Raw genomic sequence first — 22,150 nt, forward strand, 5'->3', positions numbered from 1 at the left:
GCATTTGTACCCCAGTTGAAAAAGATCCCCAGGGAATTCTTATGTAGACATATAAGAAGCTGTAAGAATCCATAGGAATCCCCCGGAGCTCTTGTTAAACTGTAGATTTTGTATCTCTGGGATACAAATGCGTGTTAGCATGGGTTTGAATGGGACTGATCCAATTCGAAGCCCATAATTGCTTATGAAAAACCCTGGTTTCCAAGTTTGTTTTCAAATTCAAAATCTCTTGAAGTCTAAAAATTAAATGTGGTCTATATACCTATTTCTGTAGAGTGACAGATTCTGACTTACAGTTACCCGATTACAGGATAGAATGCCCCACAGGATGTCCAAGCCTATTCTCTTTATGGAACCAGATTGTTACCCTTTCTCTCTTGGGTGTTGGTTGCAAACCACGGCTCTCTGAGTGCTGAAACAGAGCTGCCAGGGCTCCTTATGAAGCAAATGCCACCAAGTAGTAGTATATAGTAATATGTGTATATAAAATTCAGATTCTATAGCAGTGTCTTCTAGTCATTACTATTTCTCCCAATGCTCCTTAGGGTTTATCTTGATGGAAGCAGACTGTCAATCTTTCTGGAAGTCAACTGCCTCATCTTTCTCCAACGGGACAGCTGGCTGGTTTGAACCACTGACCTTTCAGCTAGAGCCCAACAGTTAACTTACTGCCCTGCCAGCAGTACATGCATTCAAACCAAACCAAACCAAACTCTCTGCCACTGAGTCCATTCTGATTCATAGGGAACTTAAAGGACAGTGTAGAACTACCCCCTTTGGTTTCCCAAGATTTTACATCTTTATGGAAGCAGAAGGCCTCATCTCTTTGCAGTGGAACATCTGGAGAAGCAGACAGACAGACAGCAATTACTTCAAGCAATCTAAAACAAATGTTTTTCCTCTATTTCTTAAGCAAAAGCTGATTGACTTAGGGGTTTCTCTAATGAAAAGCCGGTGGACTGTGCTGAGGATGGAACATGTCTGTTTTGATTTTTCTTCTTTCTTCTCTTCGTTTCCAGAATAGGAGTTATAGTATTTATTTCAGTTTGGTTGTTCAGTACATTTATTAAATATATTTAAGTTCATTATGAGTTGGAATTGACTCAGTAGCAGGGGACTTTTAATTTCTGATTAAAAATTAAAAATTTCAGCTCTTTCCTCTGAAAAGACATTAGAATGTTCTGATATACAGAATATTTTATATATCCTTTCTGTAGTTGGATGGGTATTATGCTAGGGAATAGTTTAGCCTATATTTTTACTAATAAAAATCAACTGAAATGAATTAATATTTTTGAGGGGGTGGAATTTTTTTTCTTTTCTTACAGTTTGAGAATAGTAAAATAAACCAAATACAATATCAGGATACCCACACCCTCCCCACCCACTCCACTCCCGGTCACATAAAACCAGCCTTTCCAGATTTGAGTCACAGAATCTCTTGGCTATCATAGCCCATTTCATTCATATTGGAAAAAACATGTAATTTTTGCCCAACCTTTCAGCAAAGCTCTTTGATGCACTGTTACTTGCCACCTTTTAACTGCATACATCTCAGAATGGAATCATGTCTGCCCCCATAAATACATACACTTTGTGAGAAACCAATCAGAGAGTGACTCTTTGAAGTAGGTGATTACTGGTCATCCGAAGGGCCTCCATGGGAAAGAAAAGAGTGGCAGCTGCTTTGGAAAGATTGTAGCCGAGGGATCACTACGGAATGAGATTCTTTGTCCTACACGGTGGCTACGGGAGTCAGAACCCACCAGACAGCAGTGGGTTTGGTTTCAGGTTGAGGTTTAATCTAGTCACTAGGGGAAATGTCCCCATTGGATATCCAAGGCTCTGGTATTCAGGGGAGTAGATTGCTGTGTCTTTCTCCCGTGGAGCTACTGGTGCGTTTGACCCAGCAACCTTTGGGTGAGCAGTCAAGCATTTAATCACCGCACTGCCAGGGTTTCTACATTTCTTGATACTTTTGCTGAAAGTCATCCTGGACTTGTTTGTTGCTACACAACAAGCCACCACAAACACATTTATTATCTCATGGATTCAGGTAAGAAGAACGGGAACAGCCTAGCTGGGGCTTCTGCTCAAGGTCTCGGAAGGTTGGACTCAGGGTGCTGGCCAGGCTCACTCTCATCTGGGTGGCTATATAGGGAAGTCTATCCTTCCACCCTCATTCGCACTGTTGGCAGAATTAAGCTCCTTGTGGCTCTATGGCTGAAGACCCTGACTTCTTTCTGGCTGTTGATCACAGGCTGTCCTAAGGCCCCCTCCCGCAAGCCCACTCCATTAGCAGTCCGTAGCAAAGATGTTTGCTTCTGCCTGGGGGGCAGGAGAATCTCTCACTCCACTTGGCTGCGATGCAGTCTTACAGAAAGTCACATGATCGTGGAATGATAGCCATCATCACCTTCGCCATATGCAATTGGTTAGAAGCAAGTAACAGACATCACCCGCATTCTTGGGGATGGGATTACACAAAGGTTTAAAATTATAGGGAGCCCTGGTGGCATAGTGGTTACCTGTTGGCCAGTAACCACCAATTCAGAACCACCAGTCACTCCTCGGGGCAAAGATGCAGCTTTCTACTCCTATAAAGAGTGACAGACTCAGAAACCCACAGGAAGTTCTACTCTGTCCTATATCAACTCTCCTTAATGGCAGTGAGTTTTGTTTGGGGTTTTGGTGGAACTATAAGACGTTGACCTAAGGTAGGTTCACCACCTGCTCCTCATGTACATAGATCGCTCTTAAGTGGATTGTCGAGTAGCATGTCCTTGCTTTTCTGTTTCTGCCTCTAGAGATTTAGGGCAGGCACCTTTCCCTGCTCGTGTTTTGTGTTCCTGGTGCGAGTGCTAGTACTAGACTGAGCACTTAGTTGGTCTCAGTGAACTTGAAAAGCACAGCTTTATTGAAGGGTAATTGATCAGTGAAGTATAAATGAATGGAGGTACACATAAGGTTCACATATTGCAAATTTCAAAGCATTTGCTAATTATTTTCCAAGCAAGAGTCTAATTGATGACTGTATTTTGTGGTTGTGCGAACTCTTCCTTCAAGACAACAGATAGAAAATTTAATTAGAAGATTCAATCAGTGCACAATTGCTTCTAGACTTGGGGAACTGTGCATTTCCACCCCCACCCCCAAGACAATCTCACAGCATTGTAATCAGATGGCTTTTTTTTTTCTCTTCTAGATGAGCAAGAGATCGTTCAAAAGCGCACTTTCACAAAATGGATCAACTCCCATCTGGCCAAGGTAAAAGAAGCTCCCCAGCGTCTTATAAGTGTCCTGTGTTTAAGCCAACGAATCATTAACCCAGGAGGCCAACGCATGACACCATTGCTTCTGTCATTCTTATTGAACAGTGTGATCGGCAGTCACATCAATGTAAAGTTCCTGGATGGCATGGCCTTGGCTAACAGACTTCCGAGAAGCAATGGATGGATAGCAAGAGTCAAGAGCAGATTATTTCTGTCAGTTGTACACATCCAGTCAGTCCTTCTGCATGGTTGTGTTTGTTGCCTCAAAAGGAGAATTTATGCTGGATTTACTTGTTTGCTAGTTGGTTTCCATCTGGGACAGAAAGTATCAATAGGCAATCTGACGAGTAAAGCATTGGTTCTGGGTGGCGAGGACAGTGTCTGTGTGCAGGTAGGAGGTGCTTTGCTATAAAAGTCACCTCAAGAGAGGTATGCTTAAAAGGCTGTCCACATCCAGAGTGGAATCGCACTGGCTGTAGGTTGTAACAAACGTCCACGTGTTGGCACCTTGTGATGGTTTGCAAATAAGTACTAACACAAAAGACGCTTGAATCTAGCTCACTTTTGTAAAGATAAGTGCAGGAGAGAGGACACTTGCCTGAATTCCGTTAACAGAACCCTTGATTGAGAGTGGTACCTGGAGTGTGTAAGGCATAACCCTGTGCGCAGATTTGGATCAGGGACATCCCCAGAGCCGCTTGTATGGCCCAGGAGCAAAGGGAAGAACAATCTATGTCTGCCCCAGTGCACACGTGCACACGCGTGTTTATGCAGCTATGCTCTGGAGGAAAGGAAAAAGCAAGGGCTTTTCCTAGCTTTGGGAAGCTTACAGTCCAGTAAAGAACACCAAGGGATGCAGTATGTTAGGATGCAAGGCGACTTGGGATCATCTTTGCTGTAACCTCTTCCCAAAGCCACTTGATGAGAGTGGTGTTCTTGGGCCCAGTGGCTGTGTCTTGAACTCACCTTGGGATGACTTTGGATTTCATTTGCTTAATCCACGGTTGGTGCTAGCCAGGTATTATGTATATGGTATAAATGTAATCAATTAGGAAGGGTTTTTTCTTTTGTTTTTACCAAGATGGAAAATAGTTTTAAATTGAAAAAATTATATTGTAAAATGGGCTACCTGCTAATTATAAGCTATATTTACAAATAAACCTATTGCTAAGGGAACAGGATATAAAGTCTACCCTGAATCACATAATCCAGGAATGGCTAGCTTTTCAATCACTAATTCTCATAAATGTCTTTAAATAGTAGTTGCTGGTCTTGAGGTGTCTATTGTACTCAGCACACCGTTCCATGCCGATTGAAACAGAGTCTCACACCCATTTTGCCGGCTGACAAGGGTGCCAGGAAGGAGTCCTGGTGGCCCAAAGGCGAGGAGCTCGGCTGCTGAGTGAAAGGCCAGCAGCTTGGACACTTCAGCTGTTCCGAAAGAGAAAGATGCGCAAGTCTGCTTCTGCGAAGAGCACGGCTTTGAAACCCTATAGGGCAGTTCTGCTCCGTCTTCTAGAACAGCCTTGGGTCAGAATTGACATGAACATAATGAGTTTGGTTTGGGGTTTTGGCAGCCCTCTTCTGAGGGACTCGCTACTGAAACCTTAGGCGGAGCATGGACACTGTCTGCTAGCCAGGATGTGAGACCCTCGGGTTGGCAGGCACTCAGAATCGGGTTGACTTTACTCACACAGCTAGAAAGGAACCTTCAGGACCTTCATTATTGCTGGGGCACAACTCAAAATGAGAAGAAACAGCTACAAACACCAGAACATGGAATGAATCAATGATGAATCTAAAGATGTTTAAAGTCATCAAAAATGAAATAAGAAAGCCTAAAGACTGATACATTAGCCATCGGTCAGCTGAAATAGACTCTTATTGACCAGTTTGATTTGAACAGTCTTATGATTTACTAAGCCAAAATCCAACCTTGGGTCTATCCCACCGAAATTTGCAGACTGTCTCAAGAACAAATTGAACACTGAGGACTACGTCTGTCATGAATGACAAATTGCATTCATTGTCCACAGGACATTTCAAGATTTATCTTCAAGTAGGAAGCTCTCAGCCACATAGAGCCTTCACAATGATGATGTTGAAAGACGAGAGAGTTGTCCTTCTGTTGTTTATGGAGTAATAATGAGCTGGAGCCCGCTCAATGGCACCTACTCACAACAACACTAACATGTGTGTGTAGATACATACACATACACATACATATGCGTGTGTATATAAGTATACATATGGCTCATTCTTGTGCACGCAAAGAAGTTTCAAAAATTCATCAAACACTCCTTTCTTCTACAAATACTTTGAAGCACCATTGTATGCATGCACACACACACAGGGAATCTTGGTAGTGCGATCATTAAGTGCTGGGCTGCTAACAGTCTAAACCCACCAGTCACTGTACAGAAAAAAAGCTTTAGTGATCTGCTTTAGTAAAGACTATAGCCAAGGGCTCAAGTAGAAATAAAATGCTTTGAGAATGATGATGGCAACAGATGTACAAATGTGCTTGACACAATGGATGGATGTATGGATTGTGATAAGAGTTGTACGAGCCCCCAATAAAATGATTTATAAAAAAGATTATATCCTGGGAAATAGTGTTGAGCAGTCCTACTGTGTCTTATAGGGTTGCCATGAATTGGAATGAGCTCAACAGCACACAATAATACATCTACACGTGTGTTAGTCTGGGTAGACTAGAGAAACAAGTTCATAAACACGCGTATGTATATAAGGGAGAGGTTTATGTACGAGAGCAATTGAACATTGAAAAATCATCCCAGCCCAGTCTAGATCAAGGCCATAAGTCCAATATTTGCCCATATTTCCAATATCAATCTATAAAGTCCTCTTCAGACTAACGAAACACATGCAATGATGCTGAATGCAGACAATGTCTCCCAGGGAATAGCAGAGAGAGAGAGATGTCTTCTGCCTCCAAGGAGGAAGTACCAGATTTCCCAGAATTCTCAGGAGAAGGCCATGCCCACACAGAAGTCTCATTGGCTATCTCCAGATTGACAGCCTAGACTCCACCCCTACACTCTTAATCCTTAAATTGATACCAGATTAGGTGACTACCACAACATGCATGTGTACATAAATATTAATCTATAATGTGAACTATTGAACATTTTAATTTTGCTGCAACCTTAAAATATTTCCCATGTTATCAAGAATTTTTCCAACTTAAAAACTGAGCAGCTGGCAGTTTTGAACCGTTGGCTTTATGACTGATTAGCAGCCCAACTTGTTACCAGCACACTAGGTCACCAGGACTCCTCCAACTTCATTGGTGAATATAGTTTATCATTTACCTATTTGATGAGTCCTTATTAAAAATAGAGGGAGCCCTGGTGGCTTGGTGATTATGAGTTGGGCTGTGCTCCACAAGGTCCCCACCGCTCCTTAGGAGAAAGTTGGGATTTCTACTTCTGTAAACAGTCTCAGAAACGCACAGGGCACTTCACCCTGCCCTATAGGGTAGCTGTCGATTGACATAGTCCTGAGAGCTGTGAGTTATTAAAAATATACACTGACTATGTTTTCAGATATTCTTCAGTAGACTTCTTAGGAAAGACTTAAGAATGTACATGCTGCCCATTAAAAAGAAGTGAAAATCAGAATGTTTGTGATGACATACAGTGTTCTTAGGGTGTTTGTGGAGGGGATTCATGGCAAGAGTTTGATTTTAGATCCTTAAATTGTTTTTTCTATATGTTGACCTATTCCTGTCTCAGCTGGTTCTTGTGATGGTTGGAAGGTTCTGTCATGTATCCTTGCTGATCTTGTTCAGAAAAGATCAGGATCCTCCCCACTATGACAGTCTTGCTAGTTCATGTCGAAGGACTCCAGTCTTACTTTTAATTGGCAGCACAAGCCCTTCTTATTCACGACGGCTTCTCCTACTGTGGGTGAAAGCCAGTCGGTGCGGCAGGATGATGATCCTGTTTCCTGCCCACTTCCTCCCTCTCCATCCTCCTTCCTTCTCTAGCTTCCTGCCACTGGTGCTAATCCAACCCCAACTCAACCCACTGCCATTCAGGCCACTCCTGCTCATCAAAAGCCTCAGAGGGATTTCTGGGGCTGTAAATCTTTCAAGGAGCAGAGAGCCCTATCCTTTTCCAGCAGGGTGACTGTAGAGAACTCTGGTGGCATAGTAGTTACATGTTGGGCTGCTTAACCACAAGGTTAGCAGTTCAAACCCCGCCAGCAGTTACTGTCTCAGAAACTCATGGGGGCAGTTCTATCTACTCTACTTTTCTACTCTACAGAGTTGCTGTGAGTAGGAACTGAATCGATGGCAGAAAGAAAGACCGTGCAGTGAGCAGCCCCAGGCCTGCTTGGTCAGCGGCACCAGAACTCTCTACATCAGGTGACTGAGGCTGTACATCACAGGTTGACAAACTTATTTGGCCCACCACCCTCTTTTGAGAGGAAGAAAAATGACTCGGCCTTTCTTGGGCAATTAAAACTTTTATATTATGTAGCCCATCGTAAAGTGTAGGTATCTACTCCTTTCCTGGAGTGTTCCAATGCCCCCCCCCTTCCCCACCCCCACCTCCAGGTGATACCGCAGAATTTGTGAAGCATCGCTGTAAATCTTTATCACACCTCATCTTTCTCCTTTGGAGTGGCTAGTGGGCTTGGACCACTGATCTGAAGTTCGCAGTTGGACACTTACCTGCCAGCAGCACTCTAGGACCGTGGAACCCCATCCAGGCCCTTTCTCAGAGTCTGTAGGAATCCGCAGCTGGGCTAGGATTCTTTTGTAGTGCTTCCTAGCTCACCTTCCCAAGGACATTATAAAGCCGCTAAGGAATATGCTAATGAATTTCTTTGTAAATGCTAATAGCTTCAAGTGCCGTGCTGAATGTCACCCAGAGATGCTTAAGCAAAAAGCAGTGACAGAGCCCCTGTTTCTTTGGTTGGAATTGTAAAGACTTCAAATTGCTGGGGAAATGGAATCGTGATTAATCTCAGACACTGCTGATTGCTAGGATCCCTGGTGGATTGCTAATAAGCACATGTGTTCTGCCAGGTCAGCAGTTCGAAACCACCAGCCATTCTGTGGGAGACAGCGAGGGCTGTCTACTTTTGTAAAGTGTTAGTCTCAGAAATCCAAAGTGGTGGTTCTTCCTGGTCCTGCAGGGTTACTATGAGGTGGCATTGACTTGATGACGCGGAGCTTTTGGCGTTTAAGTGCTCAGCACAGAAATCTTCATTACTACTGAGATTTGAATCTACACTTGAATCCAAAGGCCATGTGTGTCTCTCCACTTTGCAGATTTTTGTACTGTTTACATGGTAACATTTTAAAGGGGCCAGAAAATGCATGATTTCTTCAGCTTCCCCATTCTAACAATGTCTTAGTAAGAAAGGTCTTTTTCCCCCTTCCTCTGTAATGTGGCCCCCACCCCAACCTCCCCACCTGCTGCGACATCTTGAAAACGGAAAATTGAAACATTAAAAATGTTGTGTTTGTGATCTTGAACTGATTTATACCTACATTCTAATATCTTGTCAAAATTTCCCCAAACCCACACATGTATTGGAGTACACGTTTGTTTTCTGGTGCTCTTGTATTTAAAAGCTTTCTGAAAATTAAATCTGATCCCATTACCTCATATGGGCAATCGGGAGCATGCTGAAAGAGCTATAGAGCAGAGCTTAGACCTGCATTTATCTCAGCGCTGACCACATAAGTGCCTACGCATTCTCTTCCTCTTTCCCAGCCTGTGGCATCTTCATCCCTCATTGGGTTTCCATTTCTAGCACTTTATCTATTTACCTCTCTCGCCTGTCCCAGGTCCAACTCTATCTCTGCATCTCTCCATCCCATCTCCTGCTCCTCTGCACTCTCACCTCCATCCATCTCTGTCTTGTTCTCCCTCAATCCCCACCCCTGTCTAGAGTCCCATTTCCATCTCTATTTACAGTATTCTAAAAGCACATGTATTCTACGAGTCCTACGATGCAAATCCTCTCCAGACCCACTGATGGCATCACAGATGGCATCACAGTCGACTTCTCTTACAGGTATATTGTATCCAATTACCTCTGAGAAGGCCCACAATGATAATGTTTCATTTGTACTGGAAACAAGCCCAGTTTTATGTCTTTGCAGCTTCTGGGCTAAGACGTGGTGTCATTATGGGAGAAGGTTTGCTTCTGAAGCTGCTGTGTTCTGGGATGCTAAAGTGTGCTTTCAGACTAAGAGAGACTGGGAAAAAAAGTCTTGTCTTTTCTGAAAATTAATAATAGTCAGCGGGCTCCACAGAAGCACAAGGCACACCCAGGGTCTGATAACACAGTTTCACTCCCAGACAACGGTGGGTTTATAGTCACAGGACAAACTTAATGCCATACTTGGAATAAAAACATATCTTGCTAGAAAATAATTCTAAAAAGAAGCAATCGACTTGTCTCATGGTGTTTCACATCTCGAACTTCGTGGGGGCCACACGGCTTCTTGCTTCTTGATTATTAAATAATCCTGGCAGATGGGGGAGCCAAGAGACATGCTTCCCCAAACACCGATCCATAACTCCTGTCAGCTTTGAGAGGGCCAAATCTCTTGTCATTTGTTTGGTGAAGTTAGGTTATGTTTGTTGTTTGTGTTTGTTTGCTCAATTTTGTCTGGTACATACTCAATGCATCTGGGCCCCAACTTTAGTGTGGTCTGACTTGAAACAGCTTGGGAATGTCTTCCAAGTCCATGACAAGGATGGAAACTCAGCTCTGGGATGATAATGGTCATGTCTCTGTCACCTACATCATGGCTCCCTATTTTAAGTAGCTTGGCCTTTTGGAATCATTTTAGAAAAGTTGAAAACTCCATCATTTAAGAAAGTTAAAAATCCTTATATTCCTAGGGGATCGGGCATTTCCCCCTCCAATATTGTGTTGCCATCTATCAATGAAGGTAGCAAAACGACACGTCAGAAATATTAGTATTCATGATACTGGATTAAAATCAACCCATTCTTTCATGCTGTGTAATGTCCCAAGCTAGTTTGTTGTTGTTGTTAGGTGCCGTTGAGTTGGTTCCGACTCACACCGACTCTGTGTACAATAGAAGGAATCCCTTCTGGTCCTGTGCCGTCCTCACAATTGTTCTTGTGTTTGAGCCAAGCTAGTTGAGTCTTGAGGATAAGGAAGGAGGGTAGGGCTAGATTGGCTAGGAGTCAAAACGGGCTTTAACTTGCTCTGGAGTGCAATTTGTCAATATTTTACAGGGTTTCTACCATCTGAGAGCATCAAAGGGTATGGGTTTTTTTTGGTGTGTGTGTGAGTAGATTTAAGTAGGATGATAAAAATTACTTCAGCCTAAATTCCCTGATGTCTCTTGTTACTGCAATTCCTTCTTATACATTTTTAATCAATTAAAAAAATAAACATTTTCTGTTTGAGGCTAATTTATAAGCCTCCTTATTTGCAAAGACTTTTTATGTGTGTTCGCTTTTAAAAAAACTCTTTAGAAATTGATCACTTAAAAAATAGCTTTAACAATATATTGTGTTGCATCAAGAAGTGGAAAAGTTGGCCATTCTCTTCCTGGTTATGCAGTCTTGGGTGCATGTTGGGAGCTGTCAGAAGATGATACGAAGAGGAAGTTTAGATTTTGTTTATTTATTTGTTCTTAAGAGAAACTTCCATTTGTTTCTGACTGCTTGGCTGATTTGAAAATGAACAACCCGTTTACTTCTAATTAAATGAGAGAATTAACCAATTTACTGATGGCTTTCTATTCTCTTGTATGAATTCTATAAATATTCTGACACTTGTATGAAGAGCTAGTCTGAAAGAATAGAGCAATCTATTTTTTTTTAAAAAGGTTTTTCTTAAAGCAAGTGTCTTATTAAAATAGGAGATAATGTTAGGGTTTTCTGATGTGTATGTTTATCTCATTTTTAGGGGCACAGGTCTAATTGCTAAAACTTGAGGGGATAATTATCTGTGAAGTTTTCATGTGTGTTTTGTTTTCAGATCGAGGTAGTCATGCTTCTGCAAATAGGCAGCCACTTGTGAAACACAGATTGCTGATTTACTGTAATATTAACTAACACAAGTTAGCGGGTTATGATAATTCCTGTGGGGAAGGTGGCTTCATTTTGAGATGTAACACCTATAGCTTTCTTCATTTTCAGCAGATTTGCGTCTTCCTGTTCTGCTCCTGCTATTCATGAAAGAAAGTGGAGTTGTTTCTTGTCTTAGCTTACTCAGTATTCCCAACACTGATGTTTCGTAGTGGGCTTTGTTTCAGCAGTAGGTCTCTGGCTCAGGCTACCTCATTGATGAAGTATATTACTCAATTATAGCACTGTCGTTTATTGAGTGCATTTATTGAATATGTTACTGAGTACCAGTAATCGTGTCCTTACAAGTTTATCTTTTATGATATGTCAGTACAATTTCCAACATAGTCTAGAGTTTGAATCAGAAACTTGGTGGTAATGAGTACATTCCAGCTGGTACAAATAGTAAATATGAAAGCCACGTGGAAATCTGAAGGCTCATAAGCGTGCGCACTAATCTCCGTGTGAGACACCAGTTTTGTGCTCCATTTGTTCTTTCAGCAAGTGTATTTTAATGATTTTCTACACGCTGGATGTGTTAGGCAGGGTTCTCTAGAGAGAAAAAAAAAACCAGGACACTTTTGATTTTATATCTGTGTGAGGATGGGTTTACACAGCGAGAAGGACTGGAACAGCGAATGAGTCCACACAGCAGCACCGAGGGCTCAGTTCAACTCACTTACATGGAACAGTCACTGTACCGCAGCAGTTCTCAACCTGTGGGTTGAGACCTCTTTGGGGGTCGAACGACCCTTTCACAGGAGTCACACGATTCATGGCAGTAGCAAAATGACAGTTGTGAAGCAGCAATGAAAATAATTGTATGGTTGGGGGGTCACCACCACATGAGGAACTGTATTAAAGGGTCGCAGCATTAGGAAGATTGAAAACCACTGATATACTGGAAGTCCTTCAACTCACATGGGCTGCCAGGTCCAAGGTCAAGAAAGCAGACAGCAGAGTCTTCTCTGGGGAAAGGCAAGGAGAGTCTGCCCACAGGCAGCAAACACCAGGGTGGGTCACCAACAGTCAGTAGCTCAGGAGCTTAGTGAAGCAGGTCCAGCTGGGATATTGAACACAAGCAATGCCTGACAGCAGGATCCACCAGCTTCAAGTTCAAGTAATGTAAGCACCAGCAGCGTGTCTATGCAGGTCTCAAAGGAGGCTCAAGCCCTAGTGACATGATCCATTGGTTGGCTTTGCCCAGTGGTAGTGTAGTACACAGGCTGAAGCAGAGAACTAGCTAAAGCAGCAACACACTCTGATCACCAGAGAGCAAGAGAGAGGAGGGCAGGCCTTACAGAGCCATTTATCTCCTGGCCCTCCAATCAAATTGTGACCGGATTAATCTCACATGTTCCTGTTTGCCAGGTTGGCACCATAAACCTAATTATCACACTGGACAATATTCTAGATGCTGAGACTCTAACAGTGAACAAAATACAAATGCTCTCCCTGAGTTATGGAGTGTGCGTCTCAGTGGTAGAGATAGACAGTAACATATCAGCTGACTGTGTAGAACAAGGTCACTGCGCATCATAATGGACTTGATGGTTGTGCTTTTGAATTTAGAATGGAGTTGTAGAAGGGAGTGGGCTTGGGCCAGAAGAAAGAGATACACTAGCTGATTATTGCAACGAGGCAGGCAGAAGAATGGCAAGTTGGACCATGGTTTCAGCAGTGGAGGCAGTGATAAGTGATTGAATAATGGATGGATTTAGAAAGTACAGCCAGGAATATTTGTTGATGGATTAGGTGTGAGGATTGAGCAAGTGAGAGACATCAGGGACAACCTCCACTTTGTACTGGACAGATAACTTGCACAGTTAAATCAGCTTCTTTTATATTGTATAGCAAGACAAGGTGTATAAAATATGAAAGGTGCTGAGAACAGCATTTTCCGAGCAGGTTTAAAGGCTGGCTGATGGCACTCATTACCAAGGCTACCTTTGGGATGTTTATTCTCCATTGGCTTGCCTAATGAAGGAAGTGGGACTGGGTCTGTTTTCTGTCACAGGAAACGAAAGGGAACGGGGAAACTGTCTTCCCACCTCTGTCAGCTAGTAGTGGAAAAATCACCACAATAAACGGAGTCAAAGGAATGCAGTTTGCCCATAAAATGTTTAAATAATGCCATCTGGTTTCTGAAGATATTTGGAATCGTGGAAAAAATTGTTAACCAAAGGGCAAAACACTTTAGACAGGAATATTTCTATGGGCTTCTAACTGTGGTCCTAATAATTATTTACTTTACGTGATCCAAGGCAGTTTTGGCATTTTTAAGCAATTCCATAGAGTGGGCTTCTGGCCAACTGTTGGTGTTGCTCTACATCTGCTGGTCAACCTCTTTTCCCTGTCCTCTGTTCCTGTTGTTTAGCACTTTGCTTCCATCATGAGATCATGATCAGCACATGCGCAAACTCTAGACTGGTCCCCCAGTGGGGTTTTTCTTCATTGAGTAATGGTATAAACCAGGAGCGGTGCTCTGTCTCAGAGGTTTTGAGGATGGTGACTTCTATCACGTCTCCTTGCATTAGGGCCACTCTAAACACTGCCCGGGGGGCTGTCTGTGAGCCTCTGAGGTTGTGGCCATGCCTCACTTCCAGTGACCCCGACTGCTCAGCAGCATTTGTATCTGTCCCTTCAGCTGTTTGGGCATCACTGGGCATCGAGCAATCATATTTAGAACCCTCGAGTAGGGGCTTAGTGTCTTAAACTAAAATGTTAGTGATTTTTGTGTGAGAAATATTTTGAGAGCCCATGTTCCAGAAATAATATGCATTCAGCAAAAGATGGGCTTGCCCAAGTGGTCTGAGACCCAGTAATGATGACAAATGGGGACCAAGTCAGGTGCTTTTGCTCTGTCCTTGGTTAAGGTGTCAACCTCTAAGACTTCAAATCTCCTTTCTGAGTGTGTGCTGTTGGTCGCAGGGGACTCCAGACTCTGTCGAGTGAGCATCTCTCTGTGAAGGGATGACATACTAGCCAAGTTCCAAGTGGGCATGTATTCTTCCACAACGTTACTCTTCCCAATCCACCACTCAAGCCTGCGTTCACCTTAGAGCCATGGTTCTCAACCTGTGGGTCGTGACCCCTTTGGTGGTCTAATGACCCTTTCATAGGGGTCGCCTAAGACAGACATCCTACATATCAGATATGTACATTATGATTCCGAACAGTAGCAAAATTATATTGATGAAGTAGAGGCGGTGACCTGATTGACAGGTTGGACTGTACTCCACACTTTCATAAAAATTCAAGTTGTCATAAGACCATCGAGCTGCCGCAGCTATCGCCTTTCTTTCGCATCCAGTTGCCTCCAGTTGATGACTCTCGTTTCAACCTCTTCCTTTTGGCCACTGCACCACTGTCGGAAGCCACTCAGCATAATCAGATCAGCCTTGTGTTTATAGAGGAGAAGCATGCTAGCAGAAAGGTTTTCTATGAACACATTGTTCCTGGAAATTAAGTGTCAAGGGTAATGCATCCCAAGGCCTCCCCTGGCTAACAACTAGTTATACATAAACTACCCTGTGCAAAGTAGGATGACAGAACACCTCCAATATTTACTAAGGTTTTTGTTCTTTTTCAAAGGCACGTGGAGGTATATTATTGGCTTTGCACAGTATTTATATTATATACAGTTGGATTGAGCTTTCAGGGTTAAAAGATCATTCTCTGATATTTATTTTTGACAGCTTTTTGCAGTAAGACATTAATCCCCCCCCACACACCTTTTTACTGGCTGCAATATTAAATAATTGGTTATATATTTGCTAAAATATTAAGTTAAATATTTTACAAGTAGAATTGACATGAGCCTTTTTAATTTGAAAAGTAATGCTTTGCTTCAGTATCTCCCTACTCATTAATTATCATAGGGTACTATTAAAATTTTTTCTTTTCACTTGGTTTAGAGAAAAAAAATGAGTAGTAATAGTGTTTTCCTCTGTTACGATAGAGTATTAGAAAGAATTTTGCATCCTGATGCTATTTGTGCATTTCCTTCTGAGAGTCCAGAAGGTACTTTCAAGTAAGCATCAAATGTCCCTGCTGAATGTGTTTCATTTGGCATCTACTTGTTAATTGCCAACTACTGCTAAATTGAAGTCAGGCATTCGGCATGTATTGGTAATCTAACTGCATCTTTTCTCTGAAGAGACTTCTCGATCTGAGTTCCTGGAAGCAGGGATTTGTAAATAACCATCTTCGCTGCAGTATCACCATAGAATTCGGATGGTTAATGGGTAAAGTTAGAAGAAATAATTAAATTGAGTTAGAGAATTCAGAAATAAATTACATGTGAGCAGTCTTGAAAAGAGAAATGGAGAAAGAGGAAAGGACAGTACCCAGACGGAAACCTTCCAGACGCGTATGCCCCTCTGGTCACATTTTTATAAAGCCCGGACTCAGGAAGGAGTTTGGTTAATGATCAGAGCAGGAAGAAAGGAAAGAGAGAAAGCAAAGAGGCCGATGACTCAGGCAGCCTGGTTAAAGTTTGTTGTGGTTGTTGTTGTTGTTAGGTGCTGCTGAATTGGTTCCACTTACAGTAACCCTGTTTACAAGAGAATGAGAAACCGCCCAATCCTGCACCATCTTCACAATCATACTTATGTTTAAGCCAATAGTTGCAGTTACTGTGTCAATAATCTCGAGGACCCTCCCGACTAGTCTCTGGATAACAAGCTCAAACTACATCTCACCGCCCTTGCCTCTAAGGAGCATTGTGGCTGCCCTTCTCCCAAGATACATGTATTTGTTTTTTTGGCAGTCCATGATGCTTTCAACATTCTTCATCATCCAGTCAGCTGTGACCCATGGCCATCCCGTGCACAACAGAACGAAACACTGTCTGGTCCTTGCCTTCCTCACAATTGCTCCTGTGCCGGAGCCATTGACACAGCCACTGTGTCCATCTACATCTTTGGGGGACTTCCTCTTTTTTGCTGCCTTTCCACTTTACCAAACATGATGCCCTTCTCTGGGATTGGACTCTCCTGACAGCATGTCCAAAGTATCTTAGAGGAAGTCTTGCCACCTTGTCTCTAAGGAGCATTCTGGCCTTACTTCATCCAATACAGAAGAGTTTGCCTTTTAGCAGTCCAAGGTACTTTCGGTATTCTTCTCCAGCCCACAATTCAAATGTCTACGGTCTTCTTTATTCAAGGTCCAGCTTTCACATGCATAAGACGCAATGGAGAACACCATGGCTTGGGTCAGGTGCCCCTTAGTCCTCAAAACAATATCCTTGCTCATCAATATTCTAAAGAGAACTTGCGCAGCAGATTTACCTAATGCAGTGCATCTTTGGATCTCTTGACTTCTGCTTCTATGAGCATTGATTATGGATGCAAGCAAGATAGAATCCTTGACAACTTCCATCTTCTCTGCATTTGTCACGATGCTGCCTAGTGGTCCAGCTATGAGGATTCTGATCTTCCTCACAATGACCTGTAACCCATCCTGCAAGCTGCACTCCTTGATCTTCAGCAACAAGTGCTTCGATTCCTCCTCACGTCCAGGAAGCAAGCTTGTGTCACCTGCCTTCCTCCAATCCTTGTGTCATAAACCTTCCTCCAGTCCTGATGCCACACTCTTCTTCAGAGAGTCCAGCTTCTCTGACGATTTTCTCAGTGTAAAGATTGATCAAGTATGGTGAGAGACTACAACCCTGAAGCACACCTTTACTGATTTTAAACCGATCCACAGTCAAATGCCTTTGAATAGTCCATAAAACACAAGCAAACATCTTTCTGGTACTCTCTGCTTTGAGCCAAGATCCGTGTGATATCAGCAACGACAGCCCTTGTTCCAGTTCCTCTTCTGAATCCAGCCTGAACTTCTGGCACTTACCCTTCAACGTATTGCTGCAACCGTTGTTGGATGATCTTAAACAAACTTCTATTGGCATGCAATATCAATGGTATCATTCTATAGTTTGAGCATTCTGTTGGGTTGTTTTTCCTTAAATGGGTGCAAATATGGATCTCTTCGACAATTGACCAGGTAGCTGTCTTCCAAATTTCCTAACATAGATGAATGAGTGCTTCCAGTACTTCTTTAGCTTTCTGAAACATTTCAGATGGTATTCCATCAACTCCTGGAGCCTTGTTTATGGCTAAAGCATTCAGTTCAGTTTGAATTTCTTCCGTCAGCACCATTGGTTCTTGCTCATATGCTACCTCCTGAGATGGTGGAATGTTGGCTAGTTCTTTACTGTAAAGTGACTGTGTGTTCTTTCCATCTCCTCTCGATACTTCCTGCATCATTCAATATTTTGCACGGAATCTTTCAAGATTGCAATTTGAAGCTGGAATTTTTTCCGAGCTTGTTATTCCCTTTGTTTTTTTTTAATTATAGGTCCTTGTACATTTCATTATAATATTCAGCATAGTCTTCTTGAGCTAATTTTTGAAACTTTCTCTTCAGCTCCTTGATTTCATCCTTTCTTCCATTTGCTTTTGCTACCCTATGATTCAGAGCAATTTTCAGAGTCTCTTCTAACATCCACTTTGGTCTTGCCTTTCTTTCCTGTCTTTGTGATGACCTTTGGCCCTCTTCATGAATGATGGTCCCACAGTTCATCAGGTCTTCTGTCTTTGCTGTTCAATGTGTCAAATTCGTTCCTGAGATGTTCTCAAAATTCAGATGGGATAGACTCAACGTCGTATTTTGGCTCTTGTGGGCTTGTTTTAATTTTCTTCAGCTTTATTCTGAACTTACATAGCAATTGATGGTCTCTTCCACAGTCAGCTCCTAGTCTGGTTTTAGCAGCTGATATTGAGCTTCTCCCTTGTGTCTTCTCTCAGATGTAGTCACGTTGATGTCTGTGTATGTATGCCATCAGGAGAAGTCCATGGGTGTAGTCACCTGTTGTGTTGTTGAAAAAGGTATTTGTTTTGAACAAATCATCGAATTTATAAAATTCTGTTACATGATCTCCAGCGTCATTTCTATCACTAAGTCCATATTTCCCAACTCTGATTCCTTGTTTCCAACTTTTGCATTTCAACTGGAAATGATTATTAATGCATCTGGATTTCATGTTTGATAAATTTCTAATTGTCATTGTTGGTAAAATTCTTCAGGTTTTTCATCACTAGCTTTTGTGTGCAGCGCATCAATTTGAGTAATAGTTGTATTGATTGGATTTCCTTGGGGGTGGATAAATACAACCCTGTCACAAATAGCATTGTACTCATTCATGGATTCAGCTAAATCTTTGCTGACAATGAACACTATGCCATTCCTCTGGATTGTGTCTTTCCAAGCATAGTAAATCGTATGCTCTTCTGATTCAAAATGGCTAATACCTGTCCATTTTAGCTCTGTCATGCCTAGGACATTGATCTTCATCTGTTCCATTTTGGTTTTGACCACTTCTAATTTTCGTCAATTCACATTTTCCTCAATTTATAGTATACATAAAAGGAATTTAAAAGAGAAAAATTGAATATGGAAAACCTGTTATTTTTGAACATGTAAATCTCAGCATGAGAACAAATTGCTCAGTGTAAGGAGAAAAAAATGCATTTAAAATGAGAATTGTACCACACAGAAGCTGTAGTCCTTGCCATCCATCATAAGAGAGAGAGAAATACTCCATACCAGTGGGTATGAGAAAAAACATCACATTTCATTAAAAATTGGGTGATTCGTTTTCTCTTAAATAGAAGAATGGGGATTCTACCACCTGACCTTTAACATGATTCAGTGAGAATCACAAACTATAGAGCTTGAACAAAGTAAAAGTGGAAACATTTATGATTCTGTAAAAATCAGACCCCTATCCTTCATTACTCTTTTAATTAGCCTCATTATTTTTATTTGGTTCAGTGCAATTAAATTGGATGAACCAGTACTGACTGTTGTGGCTATCATTAAAAAAAAAAAAAACTCCATGAATTTAACACGTGTTTTTTCATGAATTGGCATTGCTGGATCTGAGCTCTTGGGCTTACAATGTGAGAGGATGCTTGGCAGACAATCCCAGTGTGTGAAACAGAACATCCCCAGCTCACGCACAGGAAGATGAAGTCTGCACCTGCGCTATGCTGACGGCGCCTCCACAGCAAGGCCCTGTGTTAGCGGGGCTCGAGGTCACCTTGATGAGATGTCCCGATAGAAGCGATGCACCTCGTTAAGCCCCAGCAGTGCAATAGACTCCGCGTGAAGCTGCAAGGTTGCATCCAGTTGCCTGGGTGCTTATTCTTCTTTGGGCGCCACTTCAACCCTTCTCTTTTTGGTTGATAATGTCCTTTTCCCTTCCTGCAGCCGGCATCATGCCACCCTTTCAAAATTTAATTTCTGAAAAGAACCTGGTATGCTTGCCAATGGAAGCATTACATCTTCTGAGGGTTCTGAATCACATGTTTTCTTTTATTGTGGATTGCTTTTCTTGATATTGTGGTCAAAGGTGATTGCCCATCATATTCAAAACAAGAATTTAAGGTGGCACTTCAACAAACTACCCACTGCTAAGGTGAGAGAGAGCGGGGGAAAGGTGATAGAAAAGGAGAAAGAGAGAGGTGGATCTGGAAAGGAGCTTTTTCAGCATTTATTTCTTTTTAACTTTTGCAGCGGAAACCCCCCATGGTGGTAGAGGACCTCTTTGAGGACATGAAGGATGGGGTCAAGCTGCTGGCTCTCCTGGAGGTCCTATCTGGGCAGAAACTGGTAAGATTTCTTTCCCACCCCGATGGTCATCCTGCCAAAGCATTTCCATTTGAAATTTGGGAGTTGTGGGGTTGAAAGTAGAGGCCTGGTGGTGTCATAAGCAAAGCATTGAGGAGCTAGCTGAACACATGGCAGTTCCAAACCACTGTCCACTCCACGGGGGAAAGATGAGGCTGTCTGTAGCACCAAAGACATACAATCTCAGGAACCGTTGGGAACAGTTTTGGTCTGTCCTGGAGGGTCCCTTCGGGTTGCAATCATCAACACATCAGGAGTGGATTTGTATTTGGGGGGCGGGTGGAGATGGACGGACCTGGGGTTGAAAGTATCAGGGAAGTCGCCCCAAGAGTAAATTCTCTTCTGCAGTCAGCAGTACACGATCATTTCTAGGAGCAAGGAATGTGAGGGCCCTTTAAAAAAAAAGTTCGTGTTAAAAATGAAGCTAAAACATAATGGAATTTACCTCGTGACCTTTTTTGTGCCCTCTTGGATTTAAAATATTATGGATGAAAAACAATGAGGCTAACTCTATTAGTCACTCGAGGTGGCTAGTTCTTGTGTTTGTCCAGCGCCTGGGAAGATTAGTTGCATCCCTCGTCCTTTGTTTTCATGTGCACAGAGCCAGCCGAAGGACAAGTGACAATGAGCTATAAAAGACACGTTTTCTAGCATTATTCAAAGGATGCAGTATTTATTTACTTATGCTGACTCATACTTCTTCATTTCAGGACAGTGGGACGGTCAGTAGGTGGTGAATGTAAATGACTGGTGACTGATATGCACCATAATGGAATAAAAAGAGCTCAAAAAAATAGCCTTCAGAATGATGTATAAGATGACAGAGCTTGGGCCTGCAACAGGGGATTGATTTTTAATGATGGTTCTTATTGCATATTGACAAGAATGTTATAATGATGGTTATGTGGGTAATTGGTTTCTTGATGAATGTTTCTGGCTGAAAAGCAATGTCCAGGTAATTTTTGGAGGGATAGGAAATCCCCACACGGACTTTTTAGAATGCGCTGCTTGGTGGCAACTAACAGTCCGAAGTCAGTACAAACTGAGACTACTTTGGGGTGAATCACTCAGTTCATGGCTCATGCTTTAGCAGATGTTGGTGTGCCTGAGTCCCATCCAGACTCACCCCTGGTTCCAGTTACAGCAATGGCGGGCATTTCTCACACACCTCAAGCACTGGGCAGTGCTCTGGATTTCTGCCTCAGAGCTTTTTATCAAAGCCACAAGCTGCACAGGGCAGTCCTAGAGTGTGGGAGAATTTGTGGTCCCGAGTCAGAGTTGATTCCATAACGAATTTGGTTCGAGCTTGCAAGGAAACCTCAACTTATAGAGTGGGGTGTCCATGAATAGCACCCCCCCACTCTTGTTGAGAGGAGGGCCAGTCCTGAGGCGTGTTCTACACATGCCTCGTAGTGCTTCTTATAGACTTGCCAGCTGGTGCGTGAGCCCTCGTTGCCCATGGTAACCAGCGCAGAAGCATGCCCTGATGGATATTCCTTCTTCCCCGAGTCCTTGTATGTTCGTCCTCCCTGCTGCTATGTGGGATCACTTCTCCAACCAGCGACACACACTCAAATCCTTGTCTCCGGCTCTGCTTTGGGGAGACACAGAGACATAGGAACCACAGGGATTTGGAAAACACAGGCTTACGCATGAGCGAGTTACGCTGGCCCTGCACTAGGATGTGAAGGTCGGTGGGTTTCCAAGGCCACAAACCATGAAGCAGCAAACTGCCACATCTTTCTCCTGCAGAGCAGCTGGTGGGTTTGAACTACTGCTCTTTCGCTTAGCACTGAGGACATCACCAGGCTGCCACCAGAGCTTCCTGCAGTTGGGAAGGAGAGAGAATTGTTAGTTATGGCAGGTCAACGTATGTAAAAGTACATGCAAATAGGTGATCCTTAGATCTTGATCGTTCAGCCAGCACTTGCCTGAATAAGAAAAATAAAGAAAATATACTTGCGCTACTAAATTTCATGCCTTAAAATGAAACTGTTATTTAAAGCAGCCAGGATGCAATCTGACAAAGGCAATAGAATCCATAAACAGAATGAGATATGTATGTAAAAGTGGGCATGAGATTGGGAA

The 22,150-nt window shown here is 42.7% G+C and overlaps 1 protein-coding gene across 1 annotated transcript in view; it reads left to right on the top strand.

Moving 5' to 3' along the window:
- LOC142453150 (nesprin-1-like) overlaps positions 1-22,150 on the top strand; it is a 239,076-nt gene that overhangs the window by 69,737 nt on the left and 147,189 nt on the right. Inside the window, exons 3-4 of the mRNA XM_075554218.1 lie at positions 3,206-3,267; positions 19,949-20,044. Coding sequence (XP_075410333.1) covers positions 3,206-3,267; positions 19,949-20,044 — 158 coding nt within the window. The remainder of the gene's footprint in view (positions 1-3,205; positions 3,268-19,948; positions 20,045-22,150) is intronic.

This window comes from Tenrec ecaudatus, chromosome 7, assembly GCF_050624435.1.
Source record: "Tenrec ecaudatus isolate mTenEca1 chromosome 7, mTenEca1.hap1, whole genome shotgun sequence".
Taxonomy (NCBI): domain Eukaryota; kingdom Metazoa; phylum Chordata; class Mammalia; order Afrosoricida; family Tenrecidae; genus Tenrec; species Tenrec ecaudatus.